This window comes from Odontesthes bonariensis, chromosome 22, assembly GCF_027942865.1.
Source record: "Odontesthes bonariensis isolate fOdoBon6 chromosome 22, fOdoBon6.hap1, whole genome shotgun sequence".
NCBI lineage: Eukaryota > Metazoa > Chordata > Actinopteri > Atheriniformes > Atherinopsidae > Odontesthes > Odontesthes bonariensis.
The window spans coordinates 26553020-26569590 of record NC_134527.1 but is presented as its reverse complement, the minus strand read 5'-3'; the positions used below and the strand labels follow the sequence as shown (position 1 = coordinate 26569590).

At 40.7% G+C, this 16571-nt stretch overlaps 1 protein-coding gene across 1 annotated transcript in view; it reads right to left on the bottom strand.

Moving 5' to 3' along the window:
* Positions 1-16571, bottom strand: part of vcanb (versican b) — a 53071-nt gene that overhangs the window by 25127 nt on the left and 11373 nt on the right. Inside the window, exons 5-7 of the mRNA XM_075455790.1 lie at positions 16108-16235; positions 15547-15843; positions 2419-3060 (exon numbers count right to left, since the gene is read on the bottom strand). Coding sequence (XP_075311905.1) covers positions 2419-3060; positions 15547-15843; positions 16108-16235 — 1067 coding nt within the window. The remainder of the gene's footprint in view (positions 1-2418; positions 3061-15546; positions 15844-16107; positions 16236-16571) is intronic.

Sequence of the window (16571 nt, the reverse complement as noted above, 5' to 3'; positions counted from 1 at the left end):
TTCCCCCCCGTTTAATTTCTCAAATGATATTATGTGTCACGATCCATGTATTTTTATTTTTTTTTGTGTGTGTGTTTGTTGATTGATTGAGTAGCCCCCTTTCGCCCTTGGTTCATATGCTTGTCTCTCAGTTAATTTCCCTATTGCAATAAACCTATTACAAATTATTTTACTATCTTGGCATCTTTTGTTAGCTCCTGCTAGTCCTTAGCAGAGTCGGATTGTAAGAAGGAAAGAGGAGAAAAAGAGTCTCTGAAACTTTCCATCTCTTCAACTGAACAGGATTTAAAGTTTCTGTTTACAGAAAGCACCTAAATAATTATCTTGACCTTTGTAAATGTAGTTTAGGATAAAGGACTTTTTAAATCGAGAGAAGTAAAGTAACCTCGGAGAATTTGTGAAATCTTTTCTGTAGCTTGCCCTAGTTGTGGGCCATAACACCACATATCCCTCTGCTTATGTACAACAACATTAATTTGTTGTCATGTTGAAGAGCACATAAAGCAAGCATAAAGTAAAACTGTGTGCAGAGCTGGAAACCAAAGTCATGGAATTGCATCTTATTTTCCGTGCATAACAAAGGTTTGTGTACCTTAAACCATTATGTACCTTAACATTATGTAATTTCTTCCCCCATCTAGTGGTGCAATTTTATTTTGCAAAGTCGAATGAATTTGCTCTCTAGCGCCTCTCGTTTTCAAATGTGCGTTGCAACTTCTTGAACTACGGCAGGCGGTATGTGTCAAGATTCAAGAAGCTATGGCTTCAGACTCAAGGTCCATACAAACAAAAAGACATCAAGACACACAGTACAAAGGATTACATAACACACATACAACAACGCTATAAATACAGATGACAGATAACATGTCAGATAACATAAGTTGACATAGCCTTTGGTGTGCAAACAATGCAATTAGTCATATTCCGGGAGTTACCGGAAGTGATGTCGACGCAGCGGTAGTGTTAGCAGCAGTGTGTAGTTGCTATCTGGAAAGTGTTCTTTTAAATAAACTCCCGATAAACTTACAAACTTTCTAATGCCTCGTTTTGTGAGTTAAGAGCCTATGTGTACTACGGCAGAAGTTTGGTAACAATCAATGCATTATTAGTGGGATAATTTACGAGATAAAATCTATTTACCATTAGCGCCAGTAATAAGCCATTCGGCAAACGTGACGTCAAAATGACGTCATTTCCGCTTGCAAGCCTGGCGTTGGGGAAAACGCGATTCAAAGTGCTTTATGTCCCTCTCGGCACTTCGTCGTTTTTCATAGACCGGAAGGACATGGCAGCCTCCATAGAGCTTGCCCGCTCTATAGATACAGACAAGTTATTCTTCACTCAGGAGGATAATTGAGATTTTTGACAGAGATAATTTTACACCAATGAGGACTAATTTATGAATGAATATGTTGATTTGAGCTAATAAATTACTTAATTTATTACATAGTGTCCCTTTAAAACGAGCTAGACGCACATAATTTTAAGGTTTACAAACTTCTCTATTGTTGCTTTAAGAGGAGCATGTTAACTACAAGCTCCTGTATCTGACACACCATTATTTTTTTTCTTTGTCAGATCTGGGTGTCCTGCATTCCCACTAAGGTCTGAGGTACATCGCAGATAAAATAAATTAAGTCTGCTGAGATGTGAAAGTTCTCTTCTCGCTGGAGCGTCGAGGTTGCTGCTCTGGTCACAGCAACCTACAGAGCAGTCAAACCAGGAAGTACGCTTCAGCTTTATAAAGTCCAAATCTGCTAACTTTACACATTTTTACAATACTGTGGGTGTAATCATTTGTTGTTTGGAAAGTAACCTCGGTAAAACAATCTGAGATTAATTATCTTTTACTTTGATCCACTGTTTTTTATGTCATGATCAGTGATCCCTCTCCTAACTTTTCTCCCAGCCGATTGAAGCCCAATTGTTTGTAAACTGTAATAGCGTTTCCTGCAGTCCAACTGAAAGTTAACAGGTTTTATAGATTATAAAGGAGATTAAATGTGAGCCACGAAGATGGAAATAAAACGTTGGGAATACTCGACCAATCTGAAATGCTCAATGCTTCAAGCCTGACCCTGAATGTTACGGATAATGTCAAATGAATCACATCCATACCAGGGCTGTTTCTGGGGTAAATATCCCACATTGAACCCTGTTTGATCCCCCTGGTTCCTGTTGTGGAAGTGGGGTTGAGGAAAGATCTTAATTCCTGGAAAAGGTTCTTGCAGTTTAAAAGTTGCATTGATACTGAATTTATTGCTTTTTGTGACGTGCAGATCTGAATTATGCAATAGGAATCTGTAGACCTCAAGCCTTAGAAGCACTTATCTCCCACCTGTTAACAACAGAACTGGTCCAATTTCCTAACATCAGTCGCTGTATTCAAATTCATGGGTCACTGCCTTAACTTACCTGACTCCTTCGAGCTGGACACATTGACGAAAATGACGTGGAGAGGTGGTTTGGCTGATGGGTCTCTGTCTACAGAAAAGTCCACAGATTGATTCAGGTCAAAATCGGATGAAACTGCAGGGGTGACCTGGTCTTTGAAAACCAGTTTGGGTTGTTGCCCCACTTCCATGGTGACGGATGTGAGACTTGGCTTGGAGGTTTCCATCACTCGGGTGATCTCTGGAGGCAAGTTCGGTCTTGATATGGCTTCTGGAGTCTCTGCTACTCTCCCTTTGGCGGTACCAGATCGGTCATCACTGCTGCCTCCCTCCCCACTGCCGCTGCTGACATCCAGGAGTGAAGGCATTGGGCGAGTGGAGGGTAATGGAAGGTGGAATAAAGTGTCTCCTCTAATGGGTACCGACTCTAGCTGGTTGTAGCTATCAAAATCTTGAACATCTATGTCATCAAAGGCGGTGGCGGTCACTGACGGTGTGGTGTGAGAGGAGATGAGGTCCATGTGTGGGCTCTCTGTTGGGGAATATGCTACAGGCTCTGGTGCTTTGGTCTGTTGTGGATTACTTGGGGTGTATGTGGGGCTGTTGGGTTTGTACGCAGCTGATGTCATCTGAGAGCTTGCAGTGGTTGGTTCTGGTAGTTTATCTGTAAGAGAAGAGAAAACAGAGAAGAATTTTCTAATGGTTGATCCAGGCATCTGCTATTTGGAGATTCAAAAAGGACCTTTATGGCTCTTTTCCATTGCCGAGCTAGCCCTACTCTACTCGGTTCGATATAGACACTGCATGGCACGGCACGGCACAAGTACCATTTCCTTTTCCACACAAACCGTGACCTGGAAGTGGGCGGAGTCGGCCCGGTCACCACTAACGTGATGTCGGTTTCAGGCGACTACTTCTGTTTCTGTAATTCTGTTTATTCTCTCAGGTTATACTTCTCTGTTTCTCTCGCAGGTGTGTTTTCATACATAGCGGGTGATTATTTAAAGCTCCCCGAGCTTCGTCGCATGTATGACATAATTTCACCTGACCAATCAGTGGACAGCACTGATCACGTGACGTTTTAGTGTCGGCTCGGCCCGACTAGACCCACTTCTGAAGCAGGTACTAGCAGGTACTAAAAATCGTAACGGGTCCCACCTTCAACCCGCAATGGAAAAGCTCCCAATCAGGGTAGAGTCGTACCGTGCCGAGCCGTGCCGAGCCGTACCGTTACGAAAATGTTCAGTGGAAAAGGAGCACAGTCACATTGCAAGGATAAAACATCATGAATGAAGTATCAATCGGTTTTTCGTCTTTTCCCACAGAAACATAAACATAAACTATAACCCATTGTGCAGTGTTGGACAAACAACCACCAGAAGCAGCTTTGACTTAACAAGGTTTACCTCTGCAAACTGCATGTCTTCATTTTACAATTGAATTGGCTTTTTGAAAGCTGCTCTTTTGACACGCTCAACGTGCTTGAATCAACTTCTGAATGGCAAATCATTCAAAATGGCTGCATAGATACTCATTGAAATGGAAGTATTACAAATGAATTTCACCTTAAATTAAAAGCTGTTGGTCTCAACAAGGATCTTTGCGACTTTCCCAAGAATTTGTGGATCGCAGACGTTAACATCTGCCAAAAATTGTGTTTCCTGATGTCTTTAGTAAAGCAAAGCCTGAAAGCATATTGAAATCTGGATGTCTGGTCGTACTTCAAAGAGGGATTTTTGTTTTTAATTAGCAAAATTAAGTTGGAGACGTCTCCAATAAATAATCTGGTTGTACACAGACAGGTTTGTACTTTTGCTATTCAATCTTTTGTAATGAAAACTGTAAACATGGATGAAACTGAATAGAATTCACTGTGCAGTTCATGTTATATGACCTGTTATGAAACTGTAAAATACGAGTTTTTGTATTTGTCTGACCAAAACTGGTCTTTTAAAATGCATGTAAGCACATTAGTTTGAGCGAAATCATACAAATCTAGCTTCTCCAAACCAGACTAATAAAGTTGGTGATCAAATCACTCCTGCATGTAAACCCTCAGCTAAACTCAAATGGTCATAGCTGCTCTGTTCATGCTCCAAAGTTTGATCTTTTTACATCTTTTAGTAAAAACAGTAAATTGTAAGTGTATTTTAATACAGCTAAATTCCCAGTAAAGCTGCTCTGATTCTAATTCTTCTGTTTCTTCTGTCAGGTGGATAAACGCGTCAGAAAATGAGACTGAAAATCAGCCTATTAAGACAACGTGTCAACTCACTTAAATCATTTCTAGACTGTCGCTCTGCTCTAATAAAATCCTGATATTATAACCGCAGCCTCTTCTGACAAAATCACCATTCAAGTAACTTGAAGACAATGGGCCTCATGCAACAACCGTTCGTACAAACAGATTTGTGCGTACGAGGGATTTAAGATAATTTGCGCATTCACCAATTTTTTCGTATTTTAAGTTTTTTTTCAGGTACGAACAGAATTTCCAGACCTGTCGTAGGAGTTTCGTAAAATAGTCCGCTGTTATTCGAATCAAGTTTGCTTGACGAATGGATTGCATATTTAATTATTTTGAATCAAACATAAACAAATATATACATTATACCCCATAATGATGCTGACATTATTCTGTTTAACTTAAATTATGCACTAATTGAAGGTTAATTTGACTCTGTATATAACAAGGTCAATGGGAAGTGTAACCAGCGGCTACCTACATTTGGATGCCTTGGAAGAGAGCGTGTGCTCCGAGACCCTGTAGATATCCTTGCGGAGAAAGACGAAAGGCTGACATCGCGATTTAAACCATTTCTTCTTTATTTCGGTGACATTACGAACTACAGGTGACACGAAATTAACAGCACTCGTAATTGCTTCCCATTTCTTTGCTTTAGCAGGTCCTGTAATTCCACTGCGGACACTGCTAAAAATGTCAGATTTTCCTTTTTGGATCTCTAAAAGCAGAACTTCAATCTCAGAGCCCGTAATGTTGTTCTTTTTGCGCCTTGATGCCATTCTCATAACTAAACACTCAAAACTCCCTGGCACAGGAGAGAGGAAGCGTACCCTTATATGGTATTATTTTGGGCGTGGAGTATGCACATGTACTATCCTCGTGCACGTGCACTTAAATACGCACAGGTGGCATTCATCATTTACGCAGGTCGTTTACACACTTTTTCCGAAGTTAAGAGCGTTTGTTGAATCTGCCGTGGCGTGTTCGTACGAGACCTTACGAAAAAAGGTAGAGAAATTTAGAATAAAAATATGAAAATGTTTTTGCATGAGGCCCAATGTCTAGAGTGAATTCAGTCAGTATGATCTCCCACACAGTAAGTTAGAAGCAGCATTGGACATACTAGCTAATAGCTCGATTCTGCTTGCATGCATGTAATTTGGGACAAGGACGGCAGTCCAGTTAAATGGTCCAGTTGAGCTACAGTTGTATGAAATAACAAACATTGGATATCAGTGATTTGGAACTTGATGGCAATTTCCATCCTAAGTCCTTAACAATCTCCATCCAGAGAAGTGTTTTATCACTCTTTCGTGAACAATCTTGGTCCATTAACACGCCGGAAATCAAATTTAACGTTCACATTCAGTAAAATGGAGAATTTAACTGCACAACAGCTGCTGTCAAGAGCTGCATTTCCCTCTAAATGCTCTGCAAATGTAGTGTTTTCAGATCATTTGTAAGATGATATGCTTGTTAAACAGTAGGTGGTGCCAATTTTTCCAGCCACAACCAAACTAGAAGATGATGCAACAAGTAAAAACAGATACAAAGATAAACAAACAGTAGATGAATAAATTGTGAAAAACTGGGTGATACACAGTGGACAATGGAAGAGATTTCAGCATTACAACTCTTGAGCTTTGGAGGACTTCAGCACACGAGGCATGTAATGTCTGTATGTAGTCATTTCTTCACTGAACGTTTGCAAAGCCAGTTTCCATTTCACTTAAAATTTATTTGACTAAAATGGAATTAAATCATATTTTCCTCTCTTACATTTAACCTTTTCTTTCACTTTGGTCAGTGTGTATTTTCATAATTCATTTAAAAGCAAATTTCATGAAAACATGAATGATTGTTGAACTTGAAATTTCTGCTCCTCTGCTCACATTTTAGATGTTTTACTGGATATGAATACAACACAAATAGGTTTTAAACGGTTTCTGCCAAGGAATGATAACTCTGACATTTGTTGTCATTAATCACTGCCTGAAGACAGCCTGGTGAAACTTGGAAAATCCTAATTAATTTGTCATCAGTTGACTAAAATAAGAAATAAAAAAAGCTAAGTCTGGTCCTTAAATAATCGTCTAGTCAAAAGAACAACAGTTAAATCCAGGAAGTTATGTTTACAGAATGAAATCAGCATTGTCGTGAGCCATTAAAAAGAAAACTGTGCTCTCTGGAAAATGCTAATCATGCAGCTGTCAGAGTGCGGTTAGCTTAGAGTGGGCTATAAAAGGCAAAGGGAGAGATTGGATTTTTTGGCAACATGAAGTCACCTGTTAAGAATGAAACCATTTGAGGCCTGGAGACTGCTGTCAGAAAAATAACAGTCACTGGTGCAGCCCTGAATGAGACCAGTAAAAACGTATTTTTAAAAACATAACCACTAATCTGAGCATTGAGGCTAAGCTCGCTGCATTAGCCAGCTCTGTCATCTGAGTTGCCCTCACAGAGACCTGCTTTCTCTTGCTGAAGATAAGCATATTCTTACAAAATATTTACAACACAAATGACTGTGTTGTTCTTTAAAACAGCCTGTGAGGATTTTTTATGTCATCATGATGGGACACATGAGAAAAGACAAAGTATACAGTCATGTGAAAGAGAAGTGCATCACTTTTTAATCCTAAAATGTTACAGATAGAAAGAAAATTTCTGGAAAATGATCTGGTCTTTACTAGGACTTAAAATTAAGTAAATCCAACCTCAGATGTACAACAGCACCCATGACATTGTGACAATATTTATTAAATAAAAATTGGGACAAAACACAGAAGCAGTGTGTGAAAAACAGCAAGTTTGCAGTATTGGTTTATGCACAGCTCTCTTAAGGTCCCAGCACAGCATTTCAATCAGGTTGAGATCTGGACTTTGACTGGAACATTGCAAGACCTTGATTCTTTTCTTTTTCAGACATTTTGTTGTAGATTTGCTGCTGTGTTTGGGATCAATGGGCCTCATGCAAGAACCACTCGTACGAACAGATTTGTTCGGTATTTTGAGTTTTCTTTCAGGTACGAACAGAATTTACGAGTGATCCAAACCTGTCGTAGGAGTCACGTATAATAGTCTGCTATTATTCGAATCAAGTTTGCTTGAATAATGCATTGTATATGTAATTACTTTGAAGATATCTTAAATAAATATATACATTGTACCCCATAATTATGCTGAAATGATTCTGTTTGACTTAAATTATGTACTAATTGAAAGTTAATTTGACTCTGTATATAACAAGGTCAATGGGAAGTGTAACCAGCGGCTGACTTGCTACTTTTGGATGCCTTAGAGAGGGTGTGTTTCCGAGACCATGAAGATATCCTTGCGGAGACAAATAAATGACTGACATTGCGATTTAGAATGTCATGGACTGTGCTGCTGCAAATATGCAGCTTGCTAGAAGAAAGACGCCAATCAAACCCAATTCCACCACACGTCCAGGTCCTCATTTTTGGCCACAGGAACCTTTCAAAGGTAGATTGGAGTCAATTTACATTTGGAGTCAATCATCATTTACGCAGGTTGTTTACACAGTTTTCCGAAGTTAAGAGCATTTGTTGAATCTGACGTGGCGTGTTCGTACAAGACCTTTATACAAAAAAAGTGAGAGAAATTTAGAATAAGAATATGAAAATGTTCATGCACGAGGCCCATTGTCCTGTTGATGACCCAGTTGCAGCCAAGCTTTAGCTGTCGGACAGATGGCCTCACATTTGACTCTAGAATACTTTGGTATACAAAGGAGTTCATGGTGGACTGCAAGGTGCCCAGGTCCTGTGGCTGCAGAACAAGCCCAAATCATCAGCCCTCCACCACCGTGTTGACAGTTGGTATGAGGTGTTTGTGCTGATATGCTGTGTTTGGTTTTCTCCAAACGTGTTGCTGTGCATTATGACTAAACATCTCCACTTTGGTCTGGTCTGTCCAAAGGACATTGTTCCAGAAATCTTGTGGTTTGTTCAGATGCAGCTTTGCAAACCTAAGCTGTGCTGCCATGTTCTTTTTAGAAAGAAGAGGCTTTCTCCTGCAGCCCTTCCAAACAAGCCATACTTGATCAGTCTTTTTCTAATTGTACTGTCATGAACTTTAACATTTAACATGCTAACTGAGGCCTGTAGAATCAGAGATGTAGCTCCTGGGTTTTTGACCTTGGGGTGAACTTGCTGGGACGTCCACTCCAGGGAAGATTGACAGCTGTCTTGAATGTTTTCCACTTGTCAATAATCTTTCTCTCTGTAGAATGATGGACTCCAAATAGTTTGGAAATGGCCTTATAACCCTTCCCAGATTGATGGGCAGCATCAATTGCTTCTTTAAGATCAGCGCTGATGTCCTTCCTCCTTGGCATTGTGTTAACACACACCTGAATGCTCCAGACCAGCAAACTGACAAAACTTCTGCTTTTATAGAAGTGCTCACACTTACTAATGATCAATTAATCAGTGCATTGATAAACTAGGCCTGGCTGCTACTTACCTTCTTAATTCCTGTGGAAGCAGTAAGGGTTCACTTAGTTTTTGAGTTTTTGTTTCATAAATAATGACACAGTGTAATATGTCATGTGTTGTTGTTCATCTGAGGTTGTTTTTTTTAACCTATTTTTAAGACCTCATAAAATGATTTTATTAAGTTGTAAAACCTAAGAACGAAAAGATGGTGTACTTTCATTTTTTTTTTCCATTAACTTTGTTAATGATTTGTTTTACCAATAAACTGAAAGTTAAGAGAAAAAATACTGTCCCAAAAAACACAAAATGATCCCATCCTGATAAAAAGAAAAGTTTACTTTTAAGTGCAGCTTATCAAAAAGTATGAAACTGCTATGTTTGTGAAGATAAAAACTGCTGATGTTAAACATTTTGCCAAATTGAGAATTAAAACCTTTGCATCTGCAGAATTGTCCCAAAACTTCTAAAAATCATCGAGAATCAGTATCGTACAGGAATATTACAGTACTGCGTTTCTACACTTCTTCTTCTACCCTTTGGGCAGAAACTAAAGGTGTTTTTCATCTCTGCTCTTTTGCAGTGTGAAGGCGACCCTGACTGCATGTTCGGCCCTGCCCAGGTATGATGTCATGTGTTTGGCGGGCTGCAGCCATCTGGCTGAGCTGGGGTCTGTCACTGTACTGTACATTAATTCTGCCATCTTACTTAAAGCTTGGCAAAACACGTCTCACGTCCAAGTACCTCTGCTCTGCCAGCATGTGACTGTTTGCAGTTATTTGTTGGGAGTGCGTGATGTTGCCACTTCTGTGTGTTAACACTTTGCTTTTTCTCTACTTACAGGGGAACAGCCCCTCTTGTCCACTCCCTCCGTCTGTCTGTCGGTGTTATTTGGGAAGGATCCAGCTGTGAAGCATTAGGGACCTGTCCTGTTTCTGCTCGAGCTGTGTTAGAGTGCATGTGCTGGGTTTTCCCCTCATAAAACCTTCCCCACCATAAATAGGGCAGTGGGAGTTTATTCTTCTCCTGTTTGGGGTTGTTCTCTCTCATCCCCCTCTGTTACAACATCTTGAATCTCCGACGTGTTTAGTGGCTTCAGTTTTTAGTTTGTGCTGCAAAACACCTCAGTGTTCATGCAGAGGGCCAAAATTTTCTTGTTTTCACCATCTGGACATTTGAAGGACTTCTACTGTGACTTTCAGGTTGTTTTTTTGTTGTCCTACATAAAAAATACAGTCAGTTTGAAAGCGTGCTGTGATTAATTATCCTCTAATGACACGTGCTGATGCTGATATGAAGCAGCCAAAGAAACAATTCAATTCAATTCAATTCAAATTCAATTCAAATTCAAAAATACTTTATTTATCCCAGAGGGAAATTAAATGTTGATGTAGCTCAATTAAATCAAGCAGTTATTATAGATGCTGATGGCTGTGGGCAGGAATGATTTCCTGTAGCGGTCCGTTTTGCATCCAAACTGAAGAAGCCTTTGACTGAAGAGACTCTGTTTTCCGATAACAGTCTCATGGAGAGGATGTTCAGGGTTGTCCATAATTCTTTTGATTTTATGCAAAATCCTTCTTTGCATTATTGTCTCCAGAGGTTCCACAGTCGTCCCCAGAACAGAACCAGCCTTCCTTATCAGGTTGTTGAGCCTTTTTAGGTCCCTGGTTCTGATGCTGCTGCCCCAACAGATGACGCAAGAGGAAATGACGCTCTCAACAACAGACTTGTAGAATATCTGCAACATCTTGTTGCAAACCTTGAAGGACCTTAGCTTCCTCAAGAAGTACAGTCTGCTCTGTCCTTTCTTGTAGATGACTTCACTGTTGTGTCTCCAGTCCAGTCTGTTGTCCACATGAACACCAAGGTATTTATATTCCTCAACCACCTCCACTTCTTCTAGCATGATGGAAACAGGGTTTGATCTGACCCTGTTTCTCCTGAAATCTACAATCATCTCCTTTGTTTTGTTAACATTCAAGATGAGATGATTGTTCCCACACCATGCCACAAAGCGGTCCACCAGCTCTCTGTACTCAGCTTCTTGTCCATCTCTGATACACCCGACAACTGCAGAGTCATCTGAATATTTCTGTAGATGACAGGAGTCTGACTTGTACTGGAAGTCTGAAGTGTACAGAGTGAAAAGGAATGGTGAGAGTACAGTCCCCTGTGGTGCTCCTGTGCTGCTGATCACCTGGTTAGACACACAATTCTTCAGTCTGACAAACTGTGGTCTGTTTGTCAGGTAGTCATTAATCCAGGTGATTGTTGAGGCCTCCACCTGAGTCTTCTGGAGTTTCAGACGAAGCAGATCAGGCTGGATTGTGTTAAATGCACTGGAGAAATCAAAGAACATGATCCTCACAGTGCTGCCTGCTTTGTCCAGATGACAGTGGGTTTGTTGAAGCAGGTGTATGATAGCGTCTTCAACTCCAACTCCATGGCGATAAGCAAACTGCAGGGGGTCCTGATATGTGCTGGTTTGCTTACACAGGTGGGTCAACAGGAGTCTCTCCAGGACCTTCATGATGTGGGATGTCAGGGCAACAGGTCTGTAGTCATTGATGTCTGAAGGGTGAGTTTTCTTTGGTACCGGAACCAGACAGGATGTCTTCCACAACAGTGGTACCTTCTCTTGGGTCAAGCAAAGGTTGAAAAGGTGTTGCAGAATCCCACAGAGCTGCTCTGCACAGGCCTTCAGGACTCGGGGGCTGACACCATCTGGACCTGCAGCCTTGTTCCGGTTCAGTCTCTCCAACTGCCTCTTCACCTGACTTCTAGAAACAGAAAAGTGGGAGGGGGAGGCAAAGGGGACAGCAGCATCTCCTGATTGGGTTGAAGACAAACTAGTGGAAGCAGAAGAATCCATGACTGAGGTGGAGGTGGAGATGTTACAGGAAAGCTGTGGGTCAGAGGAGGGTGGGATGTCTCTTTGGCTGGGAACAGGAGGGGAGGATGGTGAGCTTGTTCCTGAACTGAACCTGTTGAAGAATGTGTTCAGCTCATTTGCTCTGTCCAGACTTCCATCCATCCGATCCTCCCTCTGCTTGAGGCCTGTGATCTTCTTCATTCCTGACCACACATCTCTGATATTGTTCCTCTGCAGTTTACTCTCAAGCTTCTTTCTATACACCTCCTTGCTCTCTCTGATCTTGACTTTGAGCTGCTTCTGTATACTCCTCAGTAACTCCCTGTCTCGCTCCCTAAAGGCTCTTTTTTTCTTGTTCAATAGTTCCTTTAGCTCACTGGTGATCCAGGGTTTGTTATTAGGGAAGCATCTCACTGTTCTGGTGGGGATGGTGTTGTCCACACAGAAGTTTATATAGTCAGTCACACACTCAGTCACGGCATTAATGTCCTTTCCATGTGGCTTACAAAGAGAAATCCAATCGGTTGCATCAAAACAACCCTGTAAGGCTTCTTCAGCTTCCTGTGACCACTTTCTAACTGTCCTTTTTGTGACAGGTAGTCTCTGGACAAGGGGTTTATATGCTGAACAGAGAAAAACAAGGTTGTGATCTGATTTACCCAGGGGAGGTCTTGATTTGGAAATGTATGAATCCTTGACATTTGTGTAAAACAAATCCAATGTCTTGTTTTCTCTGGTAGAGCAGCTGACAAACTGTTGAAAAGTTGGCAGTGTAGCAGAGAGTGAGGCATGATTAAAATCACCAGATATTGCCACAAAAGAATTGGGGTGTTGTGTCTGTATCTGAGCAACAACGGAACTGATGACATCACATGCAGTGTCGGCAACAGCTGAGGGTGGAATGTAAACAGCCACCAAAACAACACTGGTGAACTCTCTTGGCAAATAATATGGACGAAAACCTACTGCCAATAGTTCAGTGTCAGGACTGCAGAGATGACTCTTCACAGTAACATGTCCTGGGTGACACCATCTGTTGTTGACAAGCACTGCCAATCCACCCCCTTTCCTTTTCCTGCTACTCTTTAAATCTCGATCTGCTCGTACAGTCAGGAAGCCCGGCAGAGAGACGCTGGAGTCGGGGATATGATCCTGCAGCCATGTCTCAGTAAAACACATAATGCTACATTCCCGATATTCTTGCTGAGTCCTTGTCAAGGCTAGAAGTTCATCCAACTTGTTAGCTAACGATCTTACATTGCCCATGATGACGGATGGCAGAGATGGTTTGAGCTTCTTCTTTCTTTCTCTCCTCTTTGCTCCTGCTCTGCATCCACGACGCCTCCTTTTCAATTCCAGTGGGATTTCTGGCTTCAGTTGTCGAATTATTTCTGCTTTTCCAATGTTAATCAGCTGCTCCCTGTTGTAAACCACCTTGTTGCTATGGTTATGCATCATAACAAAAGAGCAAAATATACAAAAGTATTGGGAAAAATCAATCCAGCTGCACAGCATCCAAGGCAGGAAGGAACAGTTGTCCAAAAAATGCAATTTCTTCCAAGAAAAAACAGGAATGAAATTTAGAAAAAAGAATAAATCTCAATATGAGGTACAGAGCTACTCCAACGTGCTGCCACCCTCAGCAGCGCATTCTAGAATACTATTCTAGAATACTATACATTCTATACATTCTATACTATACATTCTAGAATTCTACAAACTGCTGTTTGTAGAATTCCTCTTTAAAATAAAGTAAATTCAGCCAAACGATATTGCACATGAATTTGATAGATCTACATATAATTAACAGAGAGAACAAATTCTGCTTACTTTCTTGTGAAATACTTGGATAGTTTAAACTAAGTCTTTAAGAGTCCAGCAGCAGAACTGGGACGTCTCCATTATTAAAACACAACGGGTCTTTGTAATTTTCATATTATGGAACACCCTCAGATGAAGGTAGGCCTTCCACAGTTTCTTTTATTCTTCATTCCTCTTTCATCAGATTGAGAGTTTCATGTCAGTAACATCAGTAGATTTCCTAAGATCAGTCTCATTTGCTTTATTTCCATCCAAAATTAGCATATTTATATTTTTAAATGAGTCTCTAAAGGTTTGTCAAAAGAACATGCAAATTAATCTGAAGTTGCTTTGTTGAGATAAAAGTATGGTGCAGGAAAATGACAAATCAAAGGCCACATTTAAGGTTCTATTCATGCAGAAGCAGGTAAGGATTTTCTTTATTTCTATCTTTAAAATTATTTAGGTCAGTGTCACAGTATGTGACATGGAGAATGCAGAATTAATGTGGTTCAATCAGACATCATATAATTATTTACACTTTATAAAAAATTTAAATATGGAAGGAACTATCATTTAAGGGAGTAATCTGTTCCATTTGTCTGAACTTTCGGACACAACTAATAGCACATTGTAAAACTCCTGATCAGCCCTAATTTATTTCAGACTTTCCTGCAATCTTTAAAGTGGTCCTGATCAATAGTTCTCCAGGCTTTCTGAATGTCTTTCAGAGTTTTTCTTTGGAGATTTTCTGCTTTTTCACTCATTTTCAGTCCAGTCCTTGTACCTGACCATTTTCAGAGGAATGTGAAAGAGGAAGGCACTTAACTCTGACCTATGAATCATTCAAGCAGAAAAAAGGCTCCTAACTTAAGGGATGAACCAGTGTCGTGTCTACACATAACATACAACTTAGCAAAGAAGCCATTTTAAATTGGATCTTTAGGCACTTTGTTACGAGCAGCCTGTCACAAAGACATATCATTTGTTTCCATTTCTTTAGTTGCATCTATGAAAAACACCAAAGATAACACAGTTTGACAGACAGAATATAGGATTTTTACAGCAACAAGGTGATTCCCAAAGAGCTATTAGCTGAAAACTTGACATATCTCAGCATGGTGTGCAGTGTGTCCTTAAAACATTTGAGGAAACTGGACAAGTGGAGGACAAAAGAAGCAGTGTCGGGGCTAAAAAAAAATCTCTAGAGCAGATGAACAGTATCTGAAAGTGATGTCCTTAAGAAAGAGGACAAAATCCAGCAATGATTGCATCTCACAGGAGCTGAGAGATGCATCTGGGTCTTCAGTTGATCCATCTACTGTTGGACCAAGCCTCATCAGAAATGGTCCCCATGGAAGGGTGGCTGTCAAGAAGCCATTCTCAAGGAAGGGAAAAAGGGAGAAAAGGCTGAGCTGTGCCAAATGACACAAGAAGTGGACTGAAAATCAGTGGCAACAGGTCTTATGGACAGATGAATCCTCCCCAGAGCCCGGACCTCAACATTATTGAAGCAGTGTGGGATCATCTTGACAGAGAACGGAACAAAAGGTAGCCAATATCCAAAGAAGAGCTTTGGGATGTCCTTCAAGAAGCCTGAAGAACTATTCCTGAAGACTGCTTAAAGAAATGACAGAAAGCTTGTCTAAGAGGGTTCAGGCTGTTGGAGAATAAAGGAGCTTAAACCAAATATTCACTTTAAAGCTCCTTAGAATTATACAAACTTTGTTTTGAGACAGTTTTATTTTCTGTCAAAGTTTGTTCAGTTTTTTTTACCTTTGAAGCAGAATGCTCCGTGCCTGTCCGTTGGGTCCGGGAAGCCAGTTTGGTTTTGGTACTTGTAGAGAGTGCGGACCCCCAACTGGCCTCCTCCACACTGAGGCCGTGAGACAGTGATCGGGTACCGGACACTTCCATCAGAAAGCCAGCCGTAGTCGCAGCGGTTCAGCCCCACCCTCCAGGCTGCAAACATGTGACCGGGTGACGCCAGCACGGCATCATGCTTTTTACACTCCTCCCTCGCCTGCTGCCAGGTGAGATTATTGCCGATGGATGGAGGGTAGAAAACCTCACCTGCAGGCAGAGGAAAGAATTGTAAATAAAATTATCCATAAGAAAATGTTTAAAAAAATACAATGATCACAAATAAATGTCTGTTTTATGAGCAGAATTTAATAAAAACATAAGCAGAATATCAGAAAATGTAAAGAAATTTGCTCATAAAATGTCAAAAACGTCTGATTAAAATCCTTTTTAGAATTTATAGTAAGATATCATGAGCTAAAATCTGCTGCTGGTGTTCTACTGATGAATAAATAGATAATAAACCGTGCTTACCGTGCAGTTTATCTGCATAACAGTACACATCGTATTTCTCTGAGGGGTCACGGCTGCCATACGTTCTCACACCTGGTCGACTCCGCAGGTTACCTTCACAGCCAGGACGTGGTGTCCTGATGGGATATCTGGAAAAGAAGAATACAACAAACCTTATTCATATATTACTGTTCCAAGTGCCTTGCGCTGGGCACCAGTTTTTATCACAGAAGACTGTATTGAGATAATGTGGTTATAACTGAAGTAAACATTTAAGTAGATTATATTTGGTGAGATGATGAGACATCTAGGATGCAGAGCAGGAACAAAATGGAGAAAAAAGGAGGAGGAAGTTTAGACCACTTCTTCCCTTAAGGCTCGTGTATACTTCGCAGCAGTGTGTCGCAGTGAGCTTGTCGCAGACACGACGCAGTTATTTTTGATTTATGCCTTGAAGCGCTGTCTGCGCTATGTTAATCCCACGC